This window comes from Drosophila serrata, unplaced genomic scaffold, assembly GCF_035046125.1.
Source record: "Drosophila serrata isolate PLE 108 unplaced genomic scaffold, ASM3504612v1 contig_100, whole genome shotgun sequence".
Taxonomy (NCBI): domain Eukaryota; kingdom Metazoa; phylum Arthropoda; class Insecta; order Diptera; family Drosophilidae; genus Drosophila; species Drosophila serrata.
Genome location: NW_028256998.1, coordinates 1,638,660 through 1,661,361, shown reverse-complemented (window position 1 = coordinate 1,661,361; position 22,702 = coordinate 1,638,660). Strand labels below are relative to the sequence as shown.

The window sequence follows — 22,702 nt, the reverse complement described above, 5'->3', positions numbered from 1 at the left end:
TACTTTCCTCGAAATGAAATCCTCGAATTCGAGTTGGAATTGATTTGCGGAACGCACTCTGCGCTCCAATGGAAATCACTTATTAACGCTTACATGATACTGCGCTTACTTTGAGCTTTTGATAACTTGTGGCATATTTCAGCAGCAGCAGCAACAGCGACTATAATGCCTCATGCCGGCCGTATCATTATAAATAATGACTCTGATTAAATATGATGTAATCCCTCGAAAGGGCTGCCGTTTGGGCCATTTTTAAAAATACTGCAAACTTAATTAAACATTAATCATAGGAGCAAAAGGGTGGTAGTGGTGATGAGATAAGATGGCTCGCCTGTGGCACAGACAAGTGCATTAATTAACGGCCAGTTGTCCCTGGTAACTGACCATAAAGGATTTGGGCTATTAATCGAACGATTTTCGGATCAATATTCCCCGGGCAATGCGCACTCATAACATAACATATCTCATGCAGTGTACCTTTTTATTTTTAGCAATTTTCTCCTTTGGGCCATTTAAGAACAACTGTCACGTACGCAGAGGAGGCCCCAAAAACACACGCGCAGCGCACACTTACCATTTCATCAAAGGAAATCGAGCTTGAATTGATTTTGCACACACACATAAGCCGTCCCAGGCTCCTTGGAAATATACCTTGGCCCTAATGTGTGTCATTTGGCCGGCAGTTATCTTCAGGCCAAATGCACAAAGGGCGGTAATTTTACTTCCATTCCCAGTCTCTTTTTTTTTGTTGGTTGGCAAAAACAGGAGACCCGAAAACTCAAGGGAGGTGATTTCTTTTTGATTTTCCTTTCTTGTTAGCTAAGTGAATTTGTATTTGCCATTGCATTTAGACAATGTCGATTAAATTTATTCGATTGGGGACTCCATTTGGTGGCATATATTCCATTTTATTTGATTTTTCTTTTAGTTAGTTAGTCAACCGCAACAGAGAGTACCGAAAAGGGGAATAGGTTGTCATGTAATAAGTTTTTCTGTTTCTAAAAAATCTAGTTAAAGTGTGATTTTGCGGAACAAGTTTCCAAGTGAGTCTGAGAAAACCCAAATGAAAGAGGAACCTGGCTTTATGCTTTTCTCCGAATAATCTTCTAAAATGATATGATATCCTGGGTCCATAGTGAGGCCTTTATATTTCCATTGGCCTCATCGTCCTTCAGCGAGAGCAACAAGTTCCAGCGGAAATAACCAAGGATCCCATTTCAGTTCGCATTCATTTCAATTTCAACGGAAAGGCAACAAAAATCCCCCTCAAAAAAAAAAAGAGAAACTCGGCGAAAACTGAGACTCATTTACACATTTATGTGGGAAAACGTCAACTCTCTGAGTAATTTATGCACACAAAGGCATTTAAATGCGTTTCTTTCTGCTTTTATTTTTTTGAAGCCAAGTTCGTCGCAGTGTCTGGGGGCTCACTTTCTTTTTTCGGCGCGGCAGTGTCCCTTTGAGTAAGAGAAATGAGGTGTAATGGGTGCCAAAAGTCAAGAACTGAGGGAGACCCGGACACCAGGACATCATATCACCATCAGACAATTTATGAGAGCTTGGGGAATTGTTTCGAAAATTGACAAATTATGGTCATAAGTGCCACGATTAGTCCATTTTTCGCCCCTTTCTTTATATTTTCGTTTTGGTAGGATTGTCTCCTCAGAACCACTAAATGCATTATACACATTTACAGATATAGCATCCAGTTCACTGCGTGTTATTAATAATTCAATTTAGCCGTCTCACAACTGGCGTCGGGTCATGGAACCCGGCAAAAGGCATCGAGCACGCAACGGCGTTACCTTTCGAAGTCCCCCCATTACCATTCCCATTTCCCATTTCCCATTTACCGGCTACCCATTTCCATAGCGGCGAGCTCATTATATATTCATGCAAGTTAAGTGCGAAAGCTCATATAGTGGAATAATAAATTGAATTTCGCCCACGAGCTAGTACAACTGCATAAACAGCTACACGTGCTCGGCAAGGAGATACAAATGTATCTCCACATCCAAATAGTACACTGCGTGTCCCTAATGTTGGGTTTAAGCTAAAGAAGCAGGGTTTTGGCCCAGTTATTCCCTTTAAAACGAGATTACTTTATATATTTTAGCCTAATCATTCAGATTTATTGTTCTTATTTGTTTGGTTTTACTTAGTTGATTAACCAAAGTAGCCTCCATAATTTCCTCCTCCATAATTTCCTCCTCCAAATAATTCTTGTTTCTGCAGCTGTTGCTCGTATCCTCCTGGAAAACCTCCTCCAAATGCTTCCTGCTGCTGCTGCTGCTGACCAAAGACTCCTCCAAATCCAAAGGATTCCTGCTGCTGTTGCTGCTGTCCAAATCCTCCATAGCCTCCAAAGCCAAACTGGGGACGAGCCGAGGCAATGCCCAAAACAAGCACCAAACAGAAAATCTATAATGGATAGGAAATTGTTTAAAAATAATGCTGATTCTGTTTAGGAAATGTATCTTACCGAAATTTTCATTTTTCAAAATTGAAATTCTCTATCAAATATCTGAGAATATGAATCCTTGATTGTACTTTAATGACTGAGCTCCTGGGCAAAGTAACTTTACTTTTATAGTTAGCCATAGACTACCTGCAAAAGTAAGGATAGGAGATTTTCTACCTAAAGGTAGAGATTCTGGGAACTTAATTTTCCAAGCAATGTTTGGAATAAGCAAATCAGGTAGCCATCATAAACTTAAAGGGTATAATATTCAAATAGTTATATTTTCCTGAAACTCTCTTGGTTATGAAATACTTAGAAACTATTAGGAACAAGATGTTTCATTATCCTAGAAAATAGTAGAATATATGATTTCTTATAATAAGAAACGCACCTATACAAGGCATAACCTAATCCAATAATTTTGTCTAAATATTTCCCTGTAATTGAACGCATCACCGTCATTAGCTTCAATCCATTTAGATCGTCCAGAACGGATACAAAGTGAGGTGGTGACTATGTACCTGTCCCAGAAGCCGCAGTACTGTGTCATGTCCGAAAGTTACTTAATCAGTGAGGAGTCCAAAGCTGGAACTGGAACCTGAGCTCATGGCCCCGGGGCAAGGGTTTGGAGCTGCAACAAAGCCCATAATTAATATCACTTTACAGTTGCAAACTGCCACACAACAACCGACAGTTTAGTCACCATGTGTGCGGTGCAGCGTCGAGACCAAGGGGTATTACGAACAATGTAGTTGTGAAGGAATTCCCCTGTATCTTATGGTTTTGTGTAATAAATTAGTCATTGCCTGCAGAATGGGGTTTTGGGAATTGTGGGAGCTAGGTTCTTAATTATTTTTAAAACGAAAGATTACCAAGATAGCCGCGGCCGCTTTAGTCGTCTTGTAGTTGGAAATCTAAATCGTTTTCATTTCCAAAAATATTAATTTCGTATTGTTTAGTCTATGAATTATTTCTGATTTATATCCAGCTGTGTGCTGCCAAACCGCACTTCCTACGTCCTTTCTTTGGCCTTTCCTCCCCGCCCAGCTGGATCCTTTTATGTGCCCCATTTTGTGGCTGCCATTTGCCGTTGCATGCAGACTTCGAATCCATCTTGTGGATTATATTTTCCAGGAGGCGGAGGTGTGGGCCTGAGTGCCAATTATATGGCATATAAATAGCATTACGCTCGGGCTGGCAGGAGATTTGTTGAGCTATTTGATAGCCCTGCTGAGAGATGACAACTCCAGCAGAAGCAACCAAAGATAGCTGCTGCTTTAAGGCAGACAGTAGTAAACTTTAAGTAAGTAATTATTGCCTCCAGTCAGTATCTATTGTGTGAGAGAGTAACTCGCAAAGTAACATTGAATCACTGCAGCAGCAACAGCAGCAAAAAGCGTTTTGATTAAGCAATCGAAAACGAGCAAAGTGCGGAGGAAAGCCAACACGGTGCAGGTTAGAGTAAGGATCGACAGGAGCAGAGGGCGTCGAGTGATTATCATTAGCCGCCAGAGTAGTTGCCATTTAGCACGCACAACGAGATGCACGCCAGCAACATCAGCAGCAACATCACTAGCAGCAGCAACAGCAGCAGCAGCAGTTGCAACAATGTTTGAGTAATTGTTTGCCGTTGCCGTTGCAGCAGCATCACCAGCAAAAGCAGCAGAGATGGCAGATGCAACAAAATTTGCATGCAAACACAGCCCCTCTTTAACCCTCGATGGCACACTGCGTTGCCGGCTGCTGGCTGCCTGCCGCACACGTAACTGAACGGTGGCAACAACTGCAGCAGTAATTGCAACAAACAATTAGCGTCACTTGGATTTATGTTTACGAGCGGCTGCCTCGACATTTTCGGCCGCAATGACAGTGCCGGCGACCCAGCTCCTACCTACTACCCCTTTGTGCCTGTCATCGGACGGAAAGTTGATCAATCAGGCCGTGTAATTTATTTACGATTTCGTCCAGCGTAAAAAGAACAGAAAGTCGATTGGTCACTCAGATTTGTTGCAGACCAAACTGGCAATTAAAACGGATGACAACAGGAGGAAAAGTGCAGAGTCTATCAAAAAGAAAGCTTACAATTCTGCGACTTTCAATAAAAAATAAAATTAATTTCCATTCTACATAATCATTAAAAGATCAATGTTCCCCACTGGAAACATATACTTTTTTTCGAGTGCAAGGCAGATCTTCCCGCTAGACGAGTCGCAATGATTTATGTAATTGCCTTTGCATAGTGGCAAGTGTTGCAGCATGTAAATGACGTCATTACAAGACCGGGGGGCGTGGCAAGGTGGTCGCCTGTCGACAGGCTGCCCCCAGCATTAGTTTAGCGCCAGATTGGAGGGCATATCCATCCGACATCTAGACAAACTTGCGGGCCGACTCAAAAGGCGTTGCCGTCGAGTTTCCGCTCCGACTTGCAACACTTTTGCGCAACACGCCCACGCCACAACCTTCCTCTCGACTTTGACTTAGTGCCTTCCCCCCTGTTTCCACTTGCCAGCAATGGAATTTAAATTCACGCGATTTCAGACACAAAACAAAAGAAAAGTGAATGGCAGTGAAATAGAGAGGAATTTACTTGTGCCAATTGAAAGAAACTAGCTTGAAAAATAAGCATAATGCAGGGAAGGAGAAATTTTCAGGTCAATATATTTTATATCTCAATCAATAAACTGATAAACTGTTAACACAAAAAGCAAGAAAACATAATAAGTTTCAACTGAAAGGTCAAGGTTCTCCAAATCTATAACATATTTGATTCCAATTCTAGGCTTTTAGATATATTAAACAAAAGGTAAAGCTTAAACCCATTTGCGATGGGAACAATAATGTTAGATTTTATCAGCGGATACGCATCCTGGGAAACATCCTCCTCTAGTCCTCCTCTAGTCTCTCCTTGGGTTGCATAAATTATGTGTAACATTTTTTATTTCCATTTCTACTACTACTACTACCACTACTGCTTCCATGCCAAACTCTTTGCGGCTTATTAAAATTTCTAGCCGCCGGGCTAACAAGCTCCCAGTTCTGGATACACTTTTGGGAGCTGGAACCGATTGTTGTTTGGACATGTGTGAGGTTTTCTATTATCTGTAAAATGTTATGATTTATTATGTGCGGGTTCGAGTTGATGGTGCGGCCATAAATTGCGACCCTTTGGAGTCGTTGCCTTTGGCTTTGCCTCATCTCTGGGCCTCCGCGGCAGCAGCAGCCTTTTGCCAGCAGCAGCTAAGTCAATTAATTGGCCTTAGATTTATTAGTTTTTTCCCCGCCGGGGCACTCGGGCCCCCTCTTGCCCCACGCATAGGTGCCGTGATTTATTGTTGCAGAAATGCGAACAACAAAGGAGAATTCCTTGACTTTGACTTTGGCACGCACGCAGGATGGGGGTCCGGGATGGGGCAAGGATGTCCAGGCGACATTCCGGTAGGTGTGGCATTTGCATATAAATAGATATGTCAGCCAAAATATGAACCACATGAGTTGGGTGCTCCATGGCGTCTACTTTGTTGTTGTCAGCTCGCGGCATTGCGTGTCACGATAAACTCGAATTTCAAGTTCTCCTTCGGACATTTTCCATTAAATTAGCCTTAGTGTCAAATGCTGACACCCAACCTGATGGCGGAAAAGGTTCTCGTTGTCGCTTAATGTATCGCACTGAATTATTAACTGGGTCAAAGCGGAAATGTATCTGTATAAGGAATATTACGTAGCCGACATGGTGACACAAGTAGCATTTACACTTACAGCTAAATTCGTGCTAATGAAATGTGTTTTCTCAACAGAAATGTTTGTTGCTTAAATATACCCAGAAGAATAGTATAAAGATAAGCTATGTAATGTAATATTTTAAACACATTCTTGTTGTAAAATTTCTATAAAGTCTTGCAGCTTGGCAAATCTCTCCTAGAGAATAAAAAATGGTAGCAAAAAGTGAAAGAATGAAATGGGATTGAACTACCACAAATCATGTTGACAAATTCGGCTGTAGGCCAAAAGGCATCCCGTCATCACATAGGATAAGCCCAGCATTCAAGTGCAAGGAGCCGCATATGTGAGTGCCTGATGCAGTGGCACCCCAGCACCATCATCATCATCATCATCAGCATCATATCCTTTTGCCAGATCCTGCCTGCCCCGGTGTAATAACTTAAAATCCCATAATAAAGCTACTTACTGCCTTCGTTGCTGGCGCTGTCCTCGTTGCTCTAACAATAACTATTTTTCTTTGGATTTGGCTCGAATTGAGTTGCCGAGGCTTTCTGCCACCGCCAATGTGCAAGTCAAGTCAAGTACATACGTCACTGGTTCCATTCAGAGAGGCCACAGGACCGACCTGCGGCAGGATGCATGGATGGCATCCATTTTGGTCTTATTTCTTTTTTCCGCCAGCTTTTTTTTAGTTACTGTCTATAAAAATTTCCTACCGAGCGGCTGAATTAGGATTGAATTTTGTCCTGATTTGGTTCCTTTTATCTGATCCGTTTTGATTTTTTCTGTGGCTGAAATTTTTATCTGGTCTTCGTCAGGTGAAGAGTCGTTTAGATAACCGACACAAAAGGCTGCTAAAAAATATTTTCATGTTGAAATAGAAATATTTTTCCCATTGAAAATGGAAACGTTTTTGCCATTGTGCCCCGTGCCCGTGTATGTATATGCAACCGGATGTTGTACAGTTATTGGAATGTCTCTTCATTTCCACAACCCATCCCGCTGAGCTCTATATATATAACTATCCCCAAACCCAACCATCCAACGACATCGACAACGGAATTTTTCTAGAATTTTTGTCGTCCTCGTTGTCGTCGTAGACAGGAAATGGTAAACTGATTTCTCTTATTAATTTCAGTTGGCAATTTGTGCAGATAAATCAGTGCAGTTGTTAGTGCTCCGTTGCCATTTTCCCCATCCATCCTGACCCTGCTGCTCCTACTGCTCCTGCCATCCTATTGTACCCGAAACCAATTCAATCCTCGTGAAATGTAAGTAAGCTAAGCAATTGCTCGCATATTTGTTAAGAATAAGCATTCAGGAATTTCCAAGTAAATTAACCTTTTGCAAGGCATTCGCCCGACTGCAGCGATGAATGGCGAAATAAAAGGGGACTTGAACGGGGGAGGGAAAAAGGCTTTCAGGGCAAGTGCCATATTTGTCATTGCGTCAGGAGTTGGAAATGTTGGGAATGAAATTGCCACTGGACATTATTTTGAAATAACGAGGACCCTAAAGAGTAGGCAATCCGCTGATATGCAGCGATATTTTTAACGGTTTCAATTAAGCTGAATGGTCAATTCGAGGCATTATAACAACATTAACAATAATAACAGCAGCGACGTGACTTTTGTGCAAATTGTTAACGCCGCCGCCGCCGCTCCTTCCGATCCTCGACATTGTTGTTGTTGATGCTGCTGCTCCTGCCGTTCCGCTAAATATTTTAATTAAAGAAATAATTACATTAAATGCATTTTCCCGCACAACACGTGCACCGTACATCGCTGCCACGCTGGTAACCACGCCCACAAGCAGTTGGAATTTTTTTAAAAACTTCATTAAGCGAATTTATTTATTGCAAGCAGGCACCGACCAACGGGGCAGCTCCAAACAAAATGCAATTTAAATCCAACGTACGTACACACAAAATGAATGCAAATGCAACAAATGAATGAATGTGCAAGTGTCACTTTTGGGTCATCAATGAAACGCGCACCTTCGGCATTTTTTCCGCCTTTAATTATTTCAATAAAATCACCATACGCAAAATAATCACCATTGCAAAATCGAGCCTACGAACAAACTATAAGGGGTACTCGAAATGCGGTTGACATAATTATAATTTCAATTTGCAGCTCTGTTCAAGGGAATAAAAACTATTTAAACCATGAATTATCGCTGATTTAAATCACACGATGCTATTAACTTTTGGATCATTATATATTTTTGTAATTTATTAGAGATAACACAAGTATAGTAGCATTATTACTGTCAATATATTACAAAGACCTTGTCTCCCAAATTAGATCTTTAGCAAATAATTGTGTAATAGCATTTTCATTTAGAATTCATTTGAATCCAGATGGTATTATATGTATATGCTCCTATTTGTAAGCAATTTTTATTTTTATTTATTTCATTATATTCATTAAATATATAATTAATGCACGTAAATGAATGTCTGTTATGTGTGTTAGAAAAATATCTATCCGAATCTTTATTTGTGTTTAGCTAATTAAGCTTCTTGTTCTCTGATCCCTATAACTCAACAATTTGATTCATAAATTCAACACTTATAATTATATAGATTTACTAGCTGTACCCTGCCACGTTTCTCTGTGGCATATTATGGTTAAGAGGGCACTTCTGAATACATCAAGGTTCTGGCAAAATCATCTTCCTGGCATAAGGTGAAGAAGGCAGTCAGAGTTGTCGCTGGCCGATTCAGGACTCTTTCTTGCACATTTTTTTCTGTGAAATAGACACGTTGACCGTTGGACTGCCACGTTTCTCTGTGGCATATTGTGGTTGAACGCATAAGAAATAAGTCAAACAAAAAATAATCATTTTCAAATTAATTTAATTCTGTAATACTTGTTGGTATACAATATTCTTTGTTTCTCCATTCTCTGCGTAAATATAAAGACTTTTTGGTTTTCCGACTCGTGAACACGCAACATATAATTGTCCGTGTGAAAAACAATCTTCATCCAAATCCAGACCACACAACTCCAGAGATTGACCTTGAGCTTTATTTATGGTCATTGCAAACGCCAAACGAATGGGAAACTGCAATCTCTTGAACTGCAACGGTGTATCTGTCGGGATCATAGGAATCCTAGGAATGAGGACATCTTCACCTTTGAAAGGACCATTTATGATCGTTGCTTCTACTATGTTGTTCATCAATTTCTTGACTGCGAGTCGCGTACCGTTGCAGAGTTTCGGCTGATTTATATTCCGGAGCATGATAATCGGCACACCTATTTTTAATTTCAATATGTGTGGTGGCATTCCAGGCAGATCAAGTGAGTTTAGAAATTCGGTAGGGTAATTAACTGCTTCCTCTGCTTCCACAACGGTATCTATCGACTTATATGTAATTTCGTCAGTTTCTATGCTTTTTTGGATTACATGATTGAGCTGGTAGACATCTTTGTTCTTGGCAGCGAGAATCGCTCGTCCACTGAGCCAATCGTGGTTCCTATAATTTATTCGGATATTGGGGAACACTTTTTGGATAAGTTCTTCCTTCGATGTAACTAAATTACAGAAATTCCCGGGCAATACTATTTTTCTCGACGACTCATTGACTGGCAGCTTTCCGTTCCCAATGTCCAGTAGCTGTCGTGAGAATACGTCGGCTGAGTCATTGTTCTGTAACTGGACACGCATATTCGTCTTCAACTGTAATGTACGTACATGTTTTCACAATATAGAATATTTCAGGCAAGCATTTATCTCGTCAGCTGGTGTCGATCGGGAAATCACAGGCAACGTTTGTCTGAAATCCCCTGCGAGCAATATTAACGCGTTCCCATGCATTGCTCTCAGCCGCTCAGTCTCTCGGAAGGAGGCCCGTTCTTCGTCAGTCATATTCGTAATCTTACGTCTTTTTGCTTCTGTATTGCGAATACAACGACCCAATCTCGACTTTTTTGGTGGCATGACTTCGTTTCTTACTGAACCTGAACAAAAAATAAAATTTTTATCTCCAATTTCTTCTTTCAATATGTTTTTAATGTTTGACAGGAAATGCTTTGATTTGCCTGTAGAGGGCGCAGTAGTAGGGGCACGGGGAAACGCTAAAAAAATAGATATATTCGCAACCGCAGATAAGCTATCAACATCAAAAGTAGTCAATAACCGAGCTGGAACCTCAACGCATGTTCTCTAAAAATTTGGGCTTAAACGGTTCAGAACTTTTCATGTTTCTTCTTTCAATATGTTTTGAATGTTTGACAGGAAATGCTTTGATTCAGCTGGCTGCCTGTAGATGGCGCAGCAGTAGGGGCACTTGGAAACGCTAAAAAAATAGATATATGCACTACCCCTAACATTTAGGGGGATGAAAAATAGATGTTGGCCGATTCTCATAGATACCGGATAAGCACAAAAAATTTCATCAAAATCGGTCAAGCCGTTTCGGAGGAGTATGGCAACGAAAACTGTGACACGAGAATTTTATATATTAGATAATAATATACCTAACATAGTTCTTTTAACTTTTTAGTTGTCCTTTAGTTCCATTTTTCAAAGTTCTTTCAGCTACATCTATGTTATAAACAAGATGTTTGTTAACAAATTAATGTTATTTCTAGACTCCTAGATCCTTGACTTCAATGAAAACCAAATACCATATTTTCGCAAGGACGGAAAATGGAAAATTTTGCGAGGCATTCGCGGTGATTCAACAGTGTAAAGTGTTTCCTTCGCTTCCTTGTTGCTGCTGTTGGTGTACTCTTGTTTCCATTTTCTGTGGCATATTTAATAACAGAGCATTAAGATGCGACACATTTGCAGTCAAGTCAACAAATTGCCAGCAGCAATGCCGCCCCACTCATCTCCACTCAGCCACCACCGGCCCTATACTCATACCCATACTCATACCCATACCCGTACTCACACCCGTATTCGTATTCGTATTCGCCATGCCCATTTGGCTCACACTCTAAAATGTTGACGACGTGCGCGCTTTAATCTTGTTTAAAAATGCGCAGCTGTAGCAACAACGATGCCAACGAGAAATTCGTGACAGAGCCAAGGTGAGGTGAGGCTCCACCACAGTAAAAATAGCCGAAGTTCCAAGTATCTTAAAAAAATTAACAATAAAACTATTTCATACTTATCTTTAAGTTCTTAAAAAAAACCCAGGATAAACTAATACACAACCGACCAGACCATTTACTTTTTTAAACAAAAAGTTTGCCCTGCAAAGCTCACTGAAAAGTGAAAAGTCCTTCCGGAAGTGTATTATAAACTCAGGATACCTTGGCAAGGGAAAGGTGCGTTAGGGTTTTGGAGAAGAAAAATGCTGGCTGTATTTAGGCGGACGTCTTGTCAAATCTGCGCTCTGAAGCATTCTAATGAGAAGTGCTCAGATGCCAGTTTTCCTGGCTCACCTTCGTTACAAGGCCGAAAAGAAAAACAACAAGGATGTGCTATCACAGCCGCATAATCAAACGGCTCGGCATGGCAGCCACTTTGCCTGCGCCTTCTTTTTTTTTTGTATGCCCATCTTGGAATTTCCACATTTTCCTTTCTCCCTGCGTAGCGGTTTTTTCTGTTTTTACGTGCGATATATAATTTCATATTTTTTAAGATAATTATGTCGATAAGTTGAAAAAAAAGGTAATGCATGCCGGTAAACAAGGCAAAGCAAAAGGAAGAGCTACCTGCCCCGAGGATAAAAGAAAAACAAAGAAAATTTTGAAGAAAAAGCAGGATAAAGGATAGGCAAATCGCAGAAGGAAAACAAGGTCAGTTACCTCAAGACTAATGCAAATCCTGATTTATTTGAATACAAGGGGAACAAATAATTTAAAGCTTAAATATTTAAAAAAAAAAATAAAAACACATTTTTAGATTTTCGTGTTGAAGGATTGAATCGTACTGAAAGGTAGTTTTTATTCCATGAACTAAACGTACATTGGATGAAAAGGATAATCAGGATTTCATTGAATCCTTTGCTTGAAACTAAACAAACAAATCTTAGGAAAAACAGAAAAAAAAAATAAAGAAATAAAATGGGAAAGCTCTGGGAAATTACAACCAAAGCTGGAAAACTGAATTTCTTGCCAAGATTTAAAAACACCACTTTTCATTTGGCTAGATTTCAACAAAGAAGTTGAAGATATGAAAATTCCATAGATTTGTACAAGCAAACATTCAACCAAAAAGTAAAGCTATGGACAGCCAATTGAAAATGGATTAAATTAGGAATTTAAAAAATAAAGAAATACAGAGGAAGTTGAAAATAATTAATTTTAGTCAGAATGTGAAGAGTAAAGGAGTTATTTCCGATCCTATAAACCATATATATTGAATATCATTAACTGCTGAATAAATTTACAAAATATATAATATTTTTTGTATTGGATAACGTCTATGAAATTGTCAAAAAGTAATACAATTAGATAGCTTTTTTTTTGCAAGGGATTATAAACATCGACCTCACCAAGTTGTCTTTGTATCTTGTTTTAATGTCAATTTTAACAAATAACTAAGAACTTTAGGAGCTCTAATTGTGTCTTAGAGGCTGAGAACCAAGAATACTTCTCCAGATCAAATCAAATGATATATATTATAATCTATTCTATTTTTGTGCGATGACTTTATTCAAAGAGCAATTCAAATACTTCTAATAATTCTAATAATTCCGCATAGATACTGTGGTACTCATTTCAGTGATAATTTCCATATTATTGAATATTTTTTTTATGTTTGCCTGAAAATATATTTTTGATCAGCCATTCAGCGTAATTAGTCTCCCTCATTTCGTATGGGACACGCCCTCTGGTCACCATAATCAATAGCTCCAATTATGCGTGCATCGAATACGGCAATTTAAAATGCGAAATACCCGTAGTTGGGTGGACCGGTGTATGTAGCATGGCCGCATGGCAATTGCCTGGGATCTGTGGTGGAAACCTCAGCAACATTTAGCAGCGATGCATAAATCATAGCATACTTAACAGCGCAAACACGCACGCACACACGTACATGGACGAGTATATTATATGCGTGTGTGTGTGCATGTGTGTATAGGCAAAAAGTATCCTAAATGTCCAGATGGCCTAACTCGCTCGCGGTTGTTTTGATTTTGTTTGCAACCTTTAATTAGAAATATTGCCACATACTAAATGAGTCGCAAAGTGTGGCCGCGCACGCAGCAGGACCACGGAGAGGGGGATAATGAATAGCGGGGCGGGGGGGAGGCTGGACTAAACAAATTAAATATTGAAAAACGGAATAATAATTATGAGTGCAACGGGGGGTTGGACAGAAAGCTGTGGAAGTGAGTTAATCCCGGCAAATGCAGTTAACCGCATTCGTGCATTTATCTATGCATTTATGCGCAAAATTAACTAGTTTAAGTGACATGAAATATTCTGGTTACCATTCGGTTTCCATTGACGAGCGGACAAACAAAGAAATTATTATGGCACTGCTGGCAGAGCACTGAATTAGCCGCCAAATGAGTCATAATTGAGTTAGTTAGCCAGCATTGCCAGGAAATTATACATTTCCACTGATTTATCATCAAATTGAAAAGGTTCGCCAAATAAAAGTCCCTCGATTGAATTGGGCAATTAAACAACTCCGATATCCTTTGGGGCCTTGAAACTTCATCAGTCCCCGAACTAAGCACTTCAGGCAAATTAAGACCAGGCATTCCCGAAGGAATCTCTAACCTTCGTTGGCCATTGCAAATCTCTTGAGTCAGGCAGTAAATCAAATACAAAATACTGGCACGTGCGCGGAGAATCTAGGCGTGAACTGGCAATGGGAACTGCAAAAGATTATGGGAACTTATGACAAAGCTGGGGCCAAAGTCCAATTGAAAAATTTGAACTTAAATATGGCTTTGGTCTAGGTCACTCCCGCCCACATTCATCGCCTTGTGGGTCAGCATCGATTAGGGGTACGTGTATTCCGGGCCATAAATCACAGAGGCACAACGAAATCTTGCTTCTGCTGTTGTCTGCCACTCTAATCGCATTAAAACCTAAACGGCAGAATCTTTACTACGTGTTCTTGTTAACTTTTGCAGGCCCTGAGATACTAGGCTATAAGAAAACTGCTTGGACTACGAGTGAGAGTGCGACTGAGGGTCCTGAATTATCCTCTGGACCCTGACATTCCGCAAAAGCTATAAATACTTGAGAAATTGCTAGGCAGTATTATTGTTTAACCTTGACAGGTGTTTTATTTTTGATAATTGTATATAAAAACAAGAAGGTAATCGAATATACTAACGATATTAAGTAGGTCTTTAGTAATCCCATAAGTAATATCTTTTTCAAATCAAATGTTACTAAGTTGTGTCCCAAATTTATTAATCAATTGATTTTAATACTTATTTTAAATAGAACACATAAAACATTCTGCTCTTAAATATTTAAAATAATAAAAATGAAATGTAAAACGTTCTTTGGTCCACATTTTATTATTTGTATTTGCATTTCCATCCCTCTGGTCGCATTTTTGTCGCAGTTTGGCCAGACAGTTGATGCGGATGTTGAATGGATTTCTTTTTCATTGCTGGACATTTTGGTCCTTGTTGCTGATGTTGTTTTGCTTGGGTTATGTTACCAAACTCCCATTCGGGCCTTTTCTCTTTTTTTTTCCGGGGACAGGGACCGAGCTGGGTGCCTTGTGGGTTAAGAACTTTGAACTTGTGCTGTAACTTTTTGCTTCGCTGGGGCTGGATCTGACAACATTTGATTGCTCATGAAATCGATCGATTGTGGAAACGTGTTGATTGTATTGTTGTGAGCTCAAACCCAAAAGGTCAAAAGTTTTCAATTCTCTCGTAAAAGTTGCTCTGTCGCCTTTTCTGTGGCATATAAAATGAAGTGTCCTCGTTACTCTTGGCTTTGGGAAAGAATCATTTAAATACAACTCACTTCCCGCACCGCATTAAAATTGTATGCGATGAGGTCCCCCAAGAAGAGTGGCAGGGGACAAGTGAAAGACACGCTTTTATTTGAATAGATACTCAGCCAAAAAGACCAGACATTTCCTGATTAATCTGTCAATATCCGCCAAGGAGAAGCGTTAACTTTGCAATCAAAATCATATATTTTTTCGTAGAAATGATGGATGTCCTTCAGTGTTCTCCCATAATTAGACCTAAGGGCTTCGTTGGTCGCGGTAAGTCCTTTGTCACATATTATAAGGATGCAACAAACTGATGGATCGCTTGTTGATTGTTTGACCAACAGACTTGTTATATTTGATTTGTGCTTCTATGAATGGCCCATCGCTCATTTCGAGTTATTTGTATTTTCATGAAGAAGATTTATTGGTCAGTTTTATAAGGAGTTTGTATTATCATGACTTCTTTGACTTTTTATGATAAACGTTCTAGGAAAAATTTAATTAAATGTATATCTTTTAGCTTATTTGGGCAGTTGATGAAAACTGCGTAAAAACTATTAGATTTTAGTCTATTTTTTATCATTTGTCTGGGAATAATTTCTCAAGCTTCAGATCCTTTCCCGTCTCGACTTGGATATCTCTGTGCTTCATTGCACCCTAGAATGATGCTGCGTGACACGCAGGGACGACACGTATAATAATAAGCGGAAATGTTTGAAAAATTCAAAACGCTTCCGCGGCTCTCTCCCCATTTCACTTCACCTGCTGCCGTCGCGGCAAAAGTGAGCACCAGAAGTTGGCTGTGCTTTAGTCAGCCATTATCGCATTGATGTTTTTCCTACCCCCTCCCAGAAAAGCCAAGATTTGCGCACATTAATGGCAGCGATTGAATTTTCAATATCTCAGGCACGTGACTGTCGCGGACGCATCGATTTCATTGAAACCTGACGTGCTCAACATGTTTAATTGCATTGGGTGTCAGCAGAGGAAGGTGCCGGGAACTGGGAACTAGGCTTTGGTGTGAAGCTAATTCCGAAATATGAGAGTGTGAATCGGGTGTGTAGACAGCCAATCCGTAGGCCATAAATTCGCACAGCAATAACAGACAAAAGCCAAGATACCAGCAGCCACCAAAACCGATAAAAGGGAAGTTTTGGGTGTTAGAAAAATTCACCTTATTTGAAATACTCTGCCAAATTAATAGAGTAAAGGTCCTTGCCATGTTGTTAAGGGAATATCAATAGAAGCAAAAAAGTATGAATTAAGAAGACATATTTAGATACAGGTGAAAATGTATCTAAAATCAAATCGGTGAACAGTTTTCCCTTTCAAAGAACAGAATGATAATATTGAAAATAATTAAAATATATTTTTCATGGCATTTGAATTATAACAAGTTAATTTAAATTTCAATTTAAGAAATGTTTTATCATTGTTCTATCTATTCCATCTATTTATTTTATCTATTTATCTTTTAAATTTGAATAGTTTTCCACTCACAGTTTTCTAATTACAAAATTATAAACCATTTATGTCAAAAGCTTACTTATGCCTCATACAAACATTTAATTAACAAAAGAATCAATGTAATTAATTGGCCAAGACAAGTGTAAGCTTGAAGCAGAATAATGTATGTTCTGATTCCACCTATAATGACGATTCTTTATGCTATCGCTCATCGACTTCACAAACCAAGTCCACTTAAACAGGGTATAGCTAAAAAAAAAAAGGAAAAACAACTCTACAAACAGCTCCAGAAGATGGGCCTTTGCACATCATACGTTAGGCGGAGATTAATAGCCGCACTGAGTGCTTGGCACCTATCAAATTCAATCAGAGGCATTCATCAATTTTCAATTTGGCATTCCGGGGAAGAAGGACGACCCGAGAGTTGGCCAAAAAGGAAAACCACGGAAACAGAAAGTTGGCTCCGGCTCTGGCTTGGGTCCGGTTCGATTCCTCTGGCCGATGCTATCGGTATCGTGGCCAGACATCAAAGGCGAGCTCCAAGGGGCGATGACGCTAAAGGAGCGCACAAAAAGTGCTGGGAAATATGAAAAATCGACGCTGACCGCAGAGCAAACACACACACACACTGGCAAAATTGATTCAATGTCATAAATTAGATTTGAAATACTGAAAAGCTTTGCCTTGGATTCGGGCGAGGCGACCATAAAAATGTGTGTGCGAAATTCGTTTTCTGTCGTTTGACATTTCTGCTCGCTCATTCGCACTGAAATCGAGTGTTGAAAGGATCCCAAAATGGGGAGGGTAAACGCATTGAAGCACCGCAAAATCAAGTAAATTATATTTACGTGTATTTTGCATGGCAATTGCGATGTGATTTTATGTTTTCAATCCCCACTCACTCTCACTCTCCCGGGGACCACGCTGCGTATGCGCAACAATGCTGTTTACAGTACATTACCGACATTACCAAAACAGTTCGATGGAGGGCCAACGCGTGCCTTATAAATGGTACACAATCAATTAATTTGCGCCTTGTTTACCCAGCAACTTAGAGTGCTGCATCTGAGAGGAGGTTGGGAGGCAATAACAAACACAAGAGTAGCCTTCAAAAAATTATGCTCAATTTGGCAGCAAATGCTGGCGGCAGTTGCTTTCGGCATTTATCACACTCGATAGGCAAAGTGTTTTTGTTAATGATGCCCTGTCGCTTGACATTCCGTGAAGAACCATTTATTTTGGTTTTCTGGATTGGAATCTCGGAATGAATTTGTGGGAATTCAAAGTAAATAAATTACTTAGGAAGCCTTAGAGAAATAGCGAGAAAAATGAGTGGGAAATCAATTATGCCGTTTAGTTGTCACTGCACTTGATTGCCTATTAAAAATTATTAATGATATAATTAATAATTACAAGTATTAGGCTTAGAATTAAGTTATAAACAGAAGGTGTTCGAATCTGATCTAAACAATAAAAATGGAATGTAAAGCAAGTAAATGGCATATGATTTCTGTTGTTTGGATTATAATGGAGAGCAATGTAAATATTTGTCCAGGAAGCAGGGTAATGGAGATGTCAGGACGAAACGAGTTGAAGGGTCCTGGGGACCCCTCACCTCCTTCTGCAGACTCCTCCAACAGCACCCCCTCCTTTAGACCCGCTCACATAACCCAACGGTTTTATGACTGCAGTAACTTTGCGCCATAAAATAGGATTTCCTACTGAGCCTATTCACAACTTTTCGCATTAGACTTAAGCGCAAAGCTCGCTGCTAGCTTCCTTCCTCCTTCATATCTCCCCTTTTTTTTATATAAATATTTTTTTGGGGGGGAAGCGCGAAGCGGTTTGCCTTTTGGCCAACACGGCACCCGTGGCAATAAAAAACCTATACACATGTGAAATTTGAAATGCTGGCGGGATTTATGGATGCGACGCCTTTTGCATGTGGCTTTCTTTCTTTTTATTTTGCTGTTGCGCTTTCACCATTTTTAATAACCAGTCAGACAAACCAACAAAGCCAAAAAAACCAACAACCAACTCGCTCTGGCGTTTATCAGCTTTGTGGTTTTTTGAAATAATAAAAAGAAAACACAAGCACACACATTTAAGGAATAATATTTGAGGAGTAAACACACTTTGCCAAAGGGAATATACTAAAAAGGGTACAATTTAATAATCCCTTAGCGCACTGAAAAACAAAACACAAAGCTTAATTTATTAAAAACATATATGTGAAATGGAATATTATAATTTATAATAAAAGCTATCCGTGTTCAAGACTGCTGAAACAAAAGATTTATTTCAGATTATAATGGTCTGCAAAATATATAAAAAAAAATCTCATTTTTTAGTGTGAAATTAGGGTTGCCTTCTATACCTTTATTGGTTGTTAAAAAACATCAACAATACGCGCAATTTTAATTAAAATAAATTCGTGCGAAAACAATTTGAGGAAATAAATATTTTATGCTTCGGGGCGAGGAATATAAAAACTCCAAACAGTTGAAACGTGTTGTGACCGTTGAATTAAGCAAAATCCTGGTTAGGAAATCAAAGGCTTTATCCTCTTTACCATTTCCAGTGGCAGGAAAAGCCCAAAAACAACAACAACAGCAACCAGGGAAGTATGCAGAAAGACAGGCAGCCAAATAAATCAATTCTGATAATATCGTGCGTGGGACCCATACCCGTTTTATAATAAAAATGCTTTATATGTTTTGATGGCAAGGCCTGCCGCATCACCTCCCACTCCTTTCTGATGGTGGCCTTCGAGAAAATCCCAATAAATTGAAAAACAAAATCATTCAATTCAATGGCAGCAAATCAGGCAAGTAGGCATGCTACGAGTTTCCGGAAAAAGGGTTCTTTTGGCATGGCAATTGGGCGTGGAATAAATAAGACATCAGTGTTGCTCGTTGATAACAGAGAGAAATGCAAAAGAGATGAGAAAATGTTTATAGTTTAATCAAATTTAACTTGTACTTTAAGAGGAGGTATGAAAAATAGAACTATAAATCTGGAAATTAGGGAATAACTTTTATTAGAATGTCATTGTATGAGCATATTTTTACATAAGAATAATTGAACATCATTTAAATCAACAAACATGTCTCTGCAAATATCTCGTAATGAGAGAGATGAGGTCATAAATTAATGCCAAGTTCAAGGGGGCTGTCATAACTTTGACCTTCGCAGACTCCCCCCAAAAATTTAATTTAGTTTTGAGCCTCAACAGGAGGTTCCTCAGCATAAAGAGGTCATTGTTGTTGCCGCTGCCATAGTGTTTCTTGTCAGTATTGTGAAAGTTTTCAAACTTTGCCATAAAGTTAAGTGGCGAACATTTTAGGCGCTGTCGAAAACAACAAAGAAACTAATTGACTCGGATTAACGCTGGGCGTCTTAGCCGGAGACGGAGTCTGAGCGTGAGTGTGACTGCCACTTCCCCTCATAAATCTTTCAGCGAAAACTTTGGACACGAGACAATTTCGTCTCAAGGTTGTCGAGTGGGGTCGTCTCGTAGCTAGTTTCCAATATCGTTCGACTCCAGGCTTTAACTCCATTCGAGGGAAAATCAATAGGGAAACGAGCCCACTGGCCACGCCTCTAGGACCTAGGAACCACGCCTTCCGGCCATTTTCTGTTGGTTCCTGCCAACGTTGGCAAAAATTTATTGTGTGTGAAAATGCGTTGACTTCACTCAAAAGTTGCTAGTCCGCTGCCAAGTTGAGTTTATGTATACATAACAAAAATCCCTTTCTTCGACTCACTCCCTGTTGTCTGTTTGGTTTTGGTCAACTTATCGTGCGTGCCATTTTTATGGGTCTCCTTCGTAGACACTGCACTCGGAGTTCCCCCTAGATTTATTACCCAACTTACTACTCCTTCGCTGACTCAGCGGAATTGTCCCCAAAAATTCTTAAAGATCAACTGTATTTCGTATGCTGACAGACGTCTATCAAACGTATAATGTAAATGAGAAATTTTCAACTGGGGAAAACCCTAGAAACGGTCCATCCGTCGGCTATTAAAAATCACTTTGAGCAGTCGGGCGCAAGGCAACAATTCACTCATGAAAAAAATTATGATAAATTGTAGTTTAATCTGCAGAAAATTATGCAAATGTTGAAACCGAAACAAAAGGAAAAAGTGCTTGGTCAAAGCCAGGCTTTTGTTACCCTTTTTCTAATGTTTTTTTTAGCCTTAAATATATTGAATTATATTCCATTAAAAATCTTCTCTGCTTTATTATTTAGAAGTTAATATTAAACACTTAATATAAACTTTCTTTGAATGTTTCTTAGCTTTTTCGCGATGTAGGGATATAGAAGTCATTTAATCTATTTATAAGTATTTCCTAATGCAGAGTTATACAATTTATTTTATCTGATAATTATTATTGAACATGTCTAGTTAAGAGGCTAGTTTACCCACAGTCTCAAAGGGTATGAAGGCAAATCCCTCACAGAAAAAAAAGAACTCGGTAAATGTCATAGCACAGGAAAAAAAGGATAAGTAGAAAATGTCAGGGTCCTGTGGAAAAGGGTTACTCCCCAAGAGAGAGAGCTGGAAATGGTCTCATTATTCGTATATTTCATTTATCATTCAGGCCTGATATAAATGTAATGAAAATTGTATTATGCCGTAATCATTCGGGGTAACCAAGAGTCCTATTCTGGGTACATAGTTCCCAGCGAAATGCCTTAAATGAACCTTAAAGAGAAAACGACATATTTTGTTGATTTATGGGCTGACCACAGGACACATACAAGGCGCTATCCTCGCGACTGGCGGGGTTGTCAATAAATCAAGCCGCCAATAAGGGCCAAAAACAACGGTCCAACTGTGCGGCGGGCGCAAATCTAATTGCAAAGTTTTCAAAAGTGGGACAGGAATTAGTAAGCTACAACAACATGCCGCGTCGCCATTATAGGCACAACGGGGTTTCCAGAATAAACTCACCGCAAAACCGACAGACATTTCCCTTGGAAATCCGCCTTCAGTCTTGGGCCTGCCTTTGGTGTAATTTTAAATTTGCCATAAATTTGATGGCCTTTTTTGGGGCGATTAAAGTGTTTTCAACAATGTCGAATATTAGGTATAACAATTACATAAATGCTACTGCTTATATGCATCACTGGACAAGCCGAAGCCGAAGCCAAGGTCGTGTCCAAAAGGAGGAAAAGTCAGGGCTCAAGGGGCATTTTTCCTTAGCGGCAGTCTCAAGAAGAGATAATAGCTGCGGGCAAAGAAAAACATGGCCAATTCCTCTTGAACATTTTTATTATGTTTTATAAGTCCATCAATGGGGGGGACGAGAAAGTGGAACATGCCGCACAGGGCTGGACAAAAGTAGATGGATTTTCAATCAAGTGACTTAATTTATTCTATAAATTATTTTACTACAATATTTTGAACTTTTAAATCGTCACTGAGAAATGGATTTCCCTATTTATACATTCTATGAATCCTTACCTTTTAATAAACAACTTAAGTGACTTTAAACCGCAAGTATTTCTTAGTGAACTATCCAGTAGAAATCTACAAATATATTCTCTTAATTTTCATAATATATATTTTCAGGTAATTATTATAATTTAGGCATTAAGCTAACCACATTTCAGTTGGCTTTCCATCCCTGAAAATAAAACCGGGAATGCGTTGGTCGTATCCTTGGTGACCGCCTGCTAAAAATGCGCAGCACAACAAATCCCCAAATCCCCGCTAGCAAATTTATTTTAATTCACTTTTGGACGCTGCCTGTCTGTTCTGTTCTTTTCCGTTTCGTTCAGCATTTTCCTCCTTGTTTTTTTTTTCGTGTTAGCTTCCTCTTTCCTGTTTTCGGTTTTGGCATTGCCAATTTCCTGAGCCCCAGCTGCCCCTCCTGAACGTCCTACGCCTGCCTGCTGCTGTCCACATCCTGCCCTGACACTTGGCGACATTGAAATGAGTACTTTAGGCAAATACGGCAACGGCCTGGGGACTCTCACTGGGCCCAGGACGGTCCCAGGGAACGAACTAAACACCAAAAACAGAAGTCGTCACTGTTATCAAATGTATTTTTATGCTCTTTTGATTTTTATGACCGCAGCGGAGCGGAGAGGCTCTTCGGGCACTTGATAAGTGAGCTGGGGAATTGGAGCGGCCGAACCCATGGCGATTATGTTGACCCCG

General features: G+C 39.6%; 1 protein-coding gene across 1 annotated transcript; it reads right to left on the bottom strand.

Annotated features, from left to right (window-relative positions):
- Positions 1-2,105: 2,105 nt before the first annotated feature.
- Positions 2,106-2,494, bottom strand: LOC110185902 (uncharacterized). The gene is made up of 2 exons (XM_020954915.2): positions 2,483-2,494; positions 2,106-2,421 (listed from the first exon to the last, which is right to left on the bottom strand). Exons 1-2 carry the CDS (start codon positions 2,492-2,494, stop codon positions 2,167-2,169), a joined length of 267 nt encoding a protein of 88 aa, XP_020810574.1. The 3' UTR covers positions 2,106-2,166.
- Between the last annotated feature and the right edge of the window lie 20,208 nt (positions 2,495-22,702).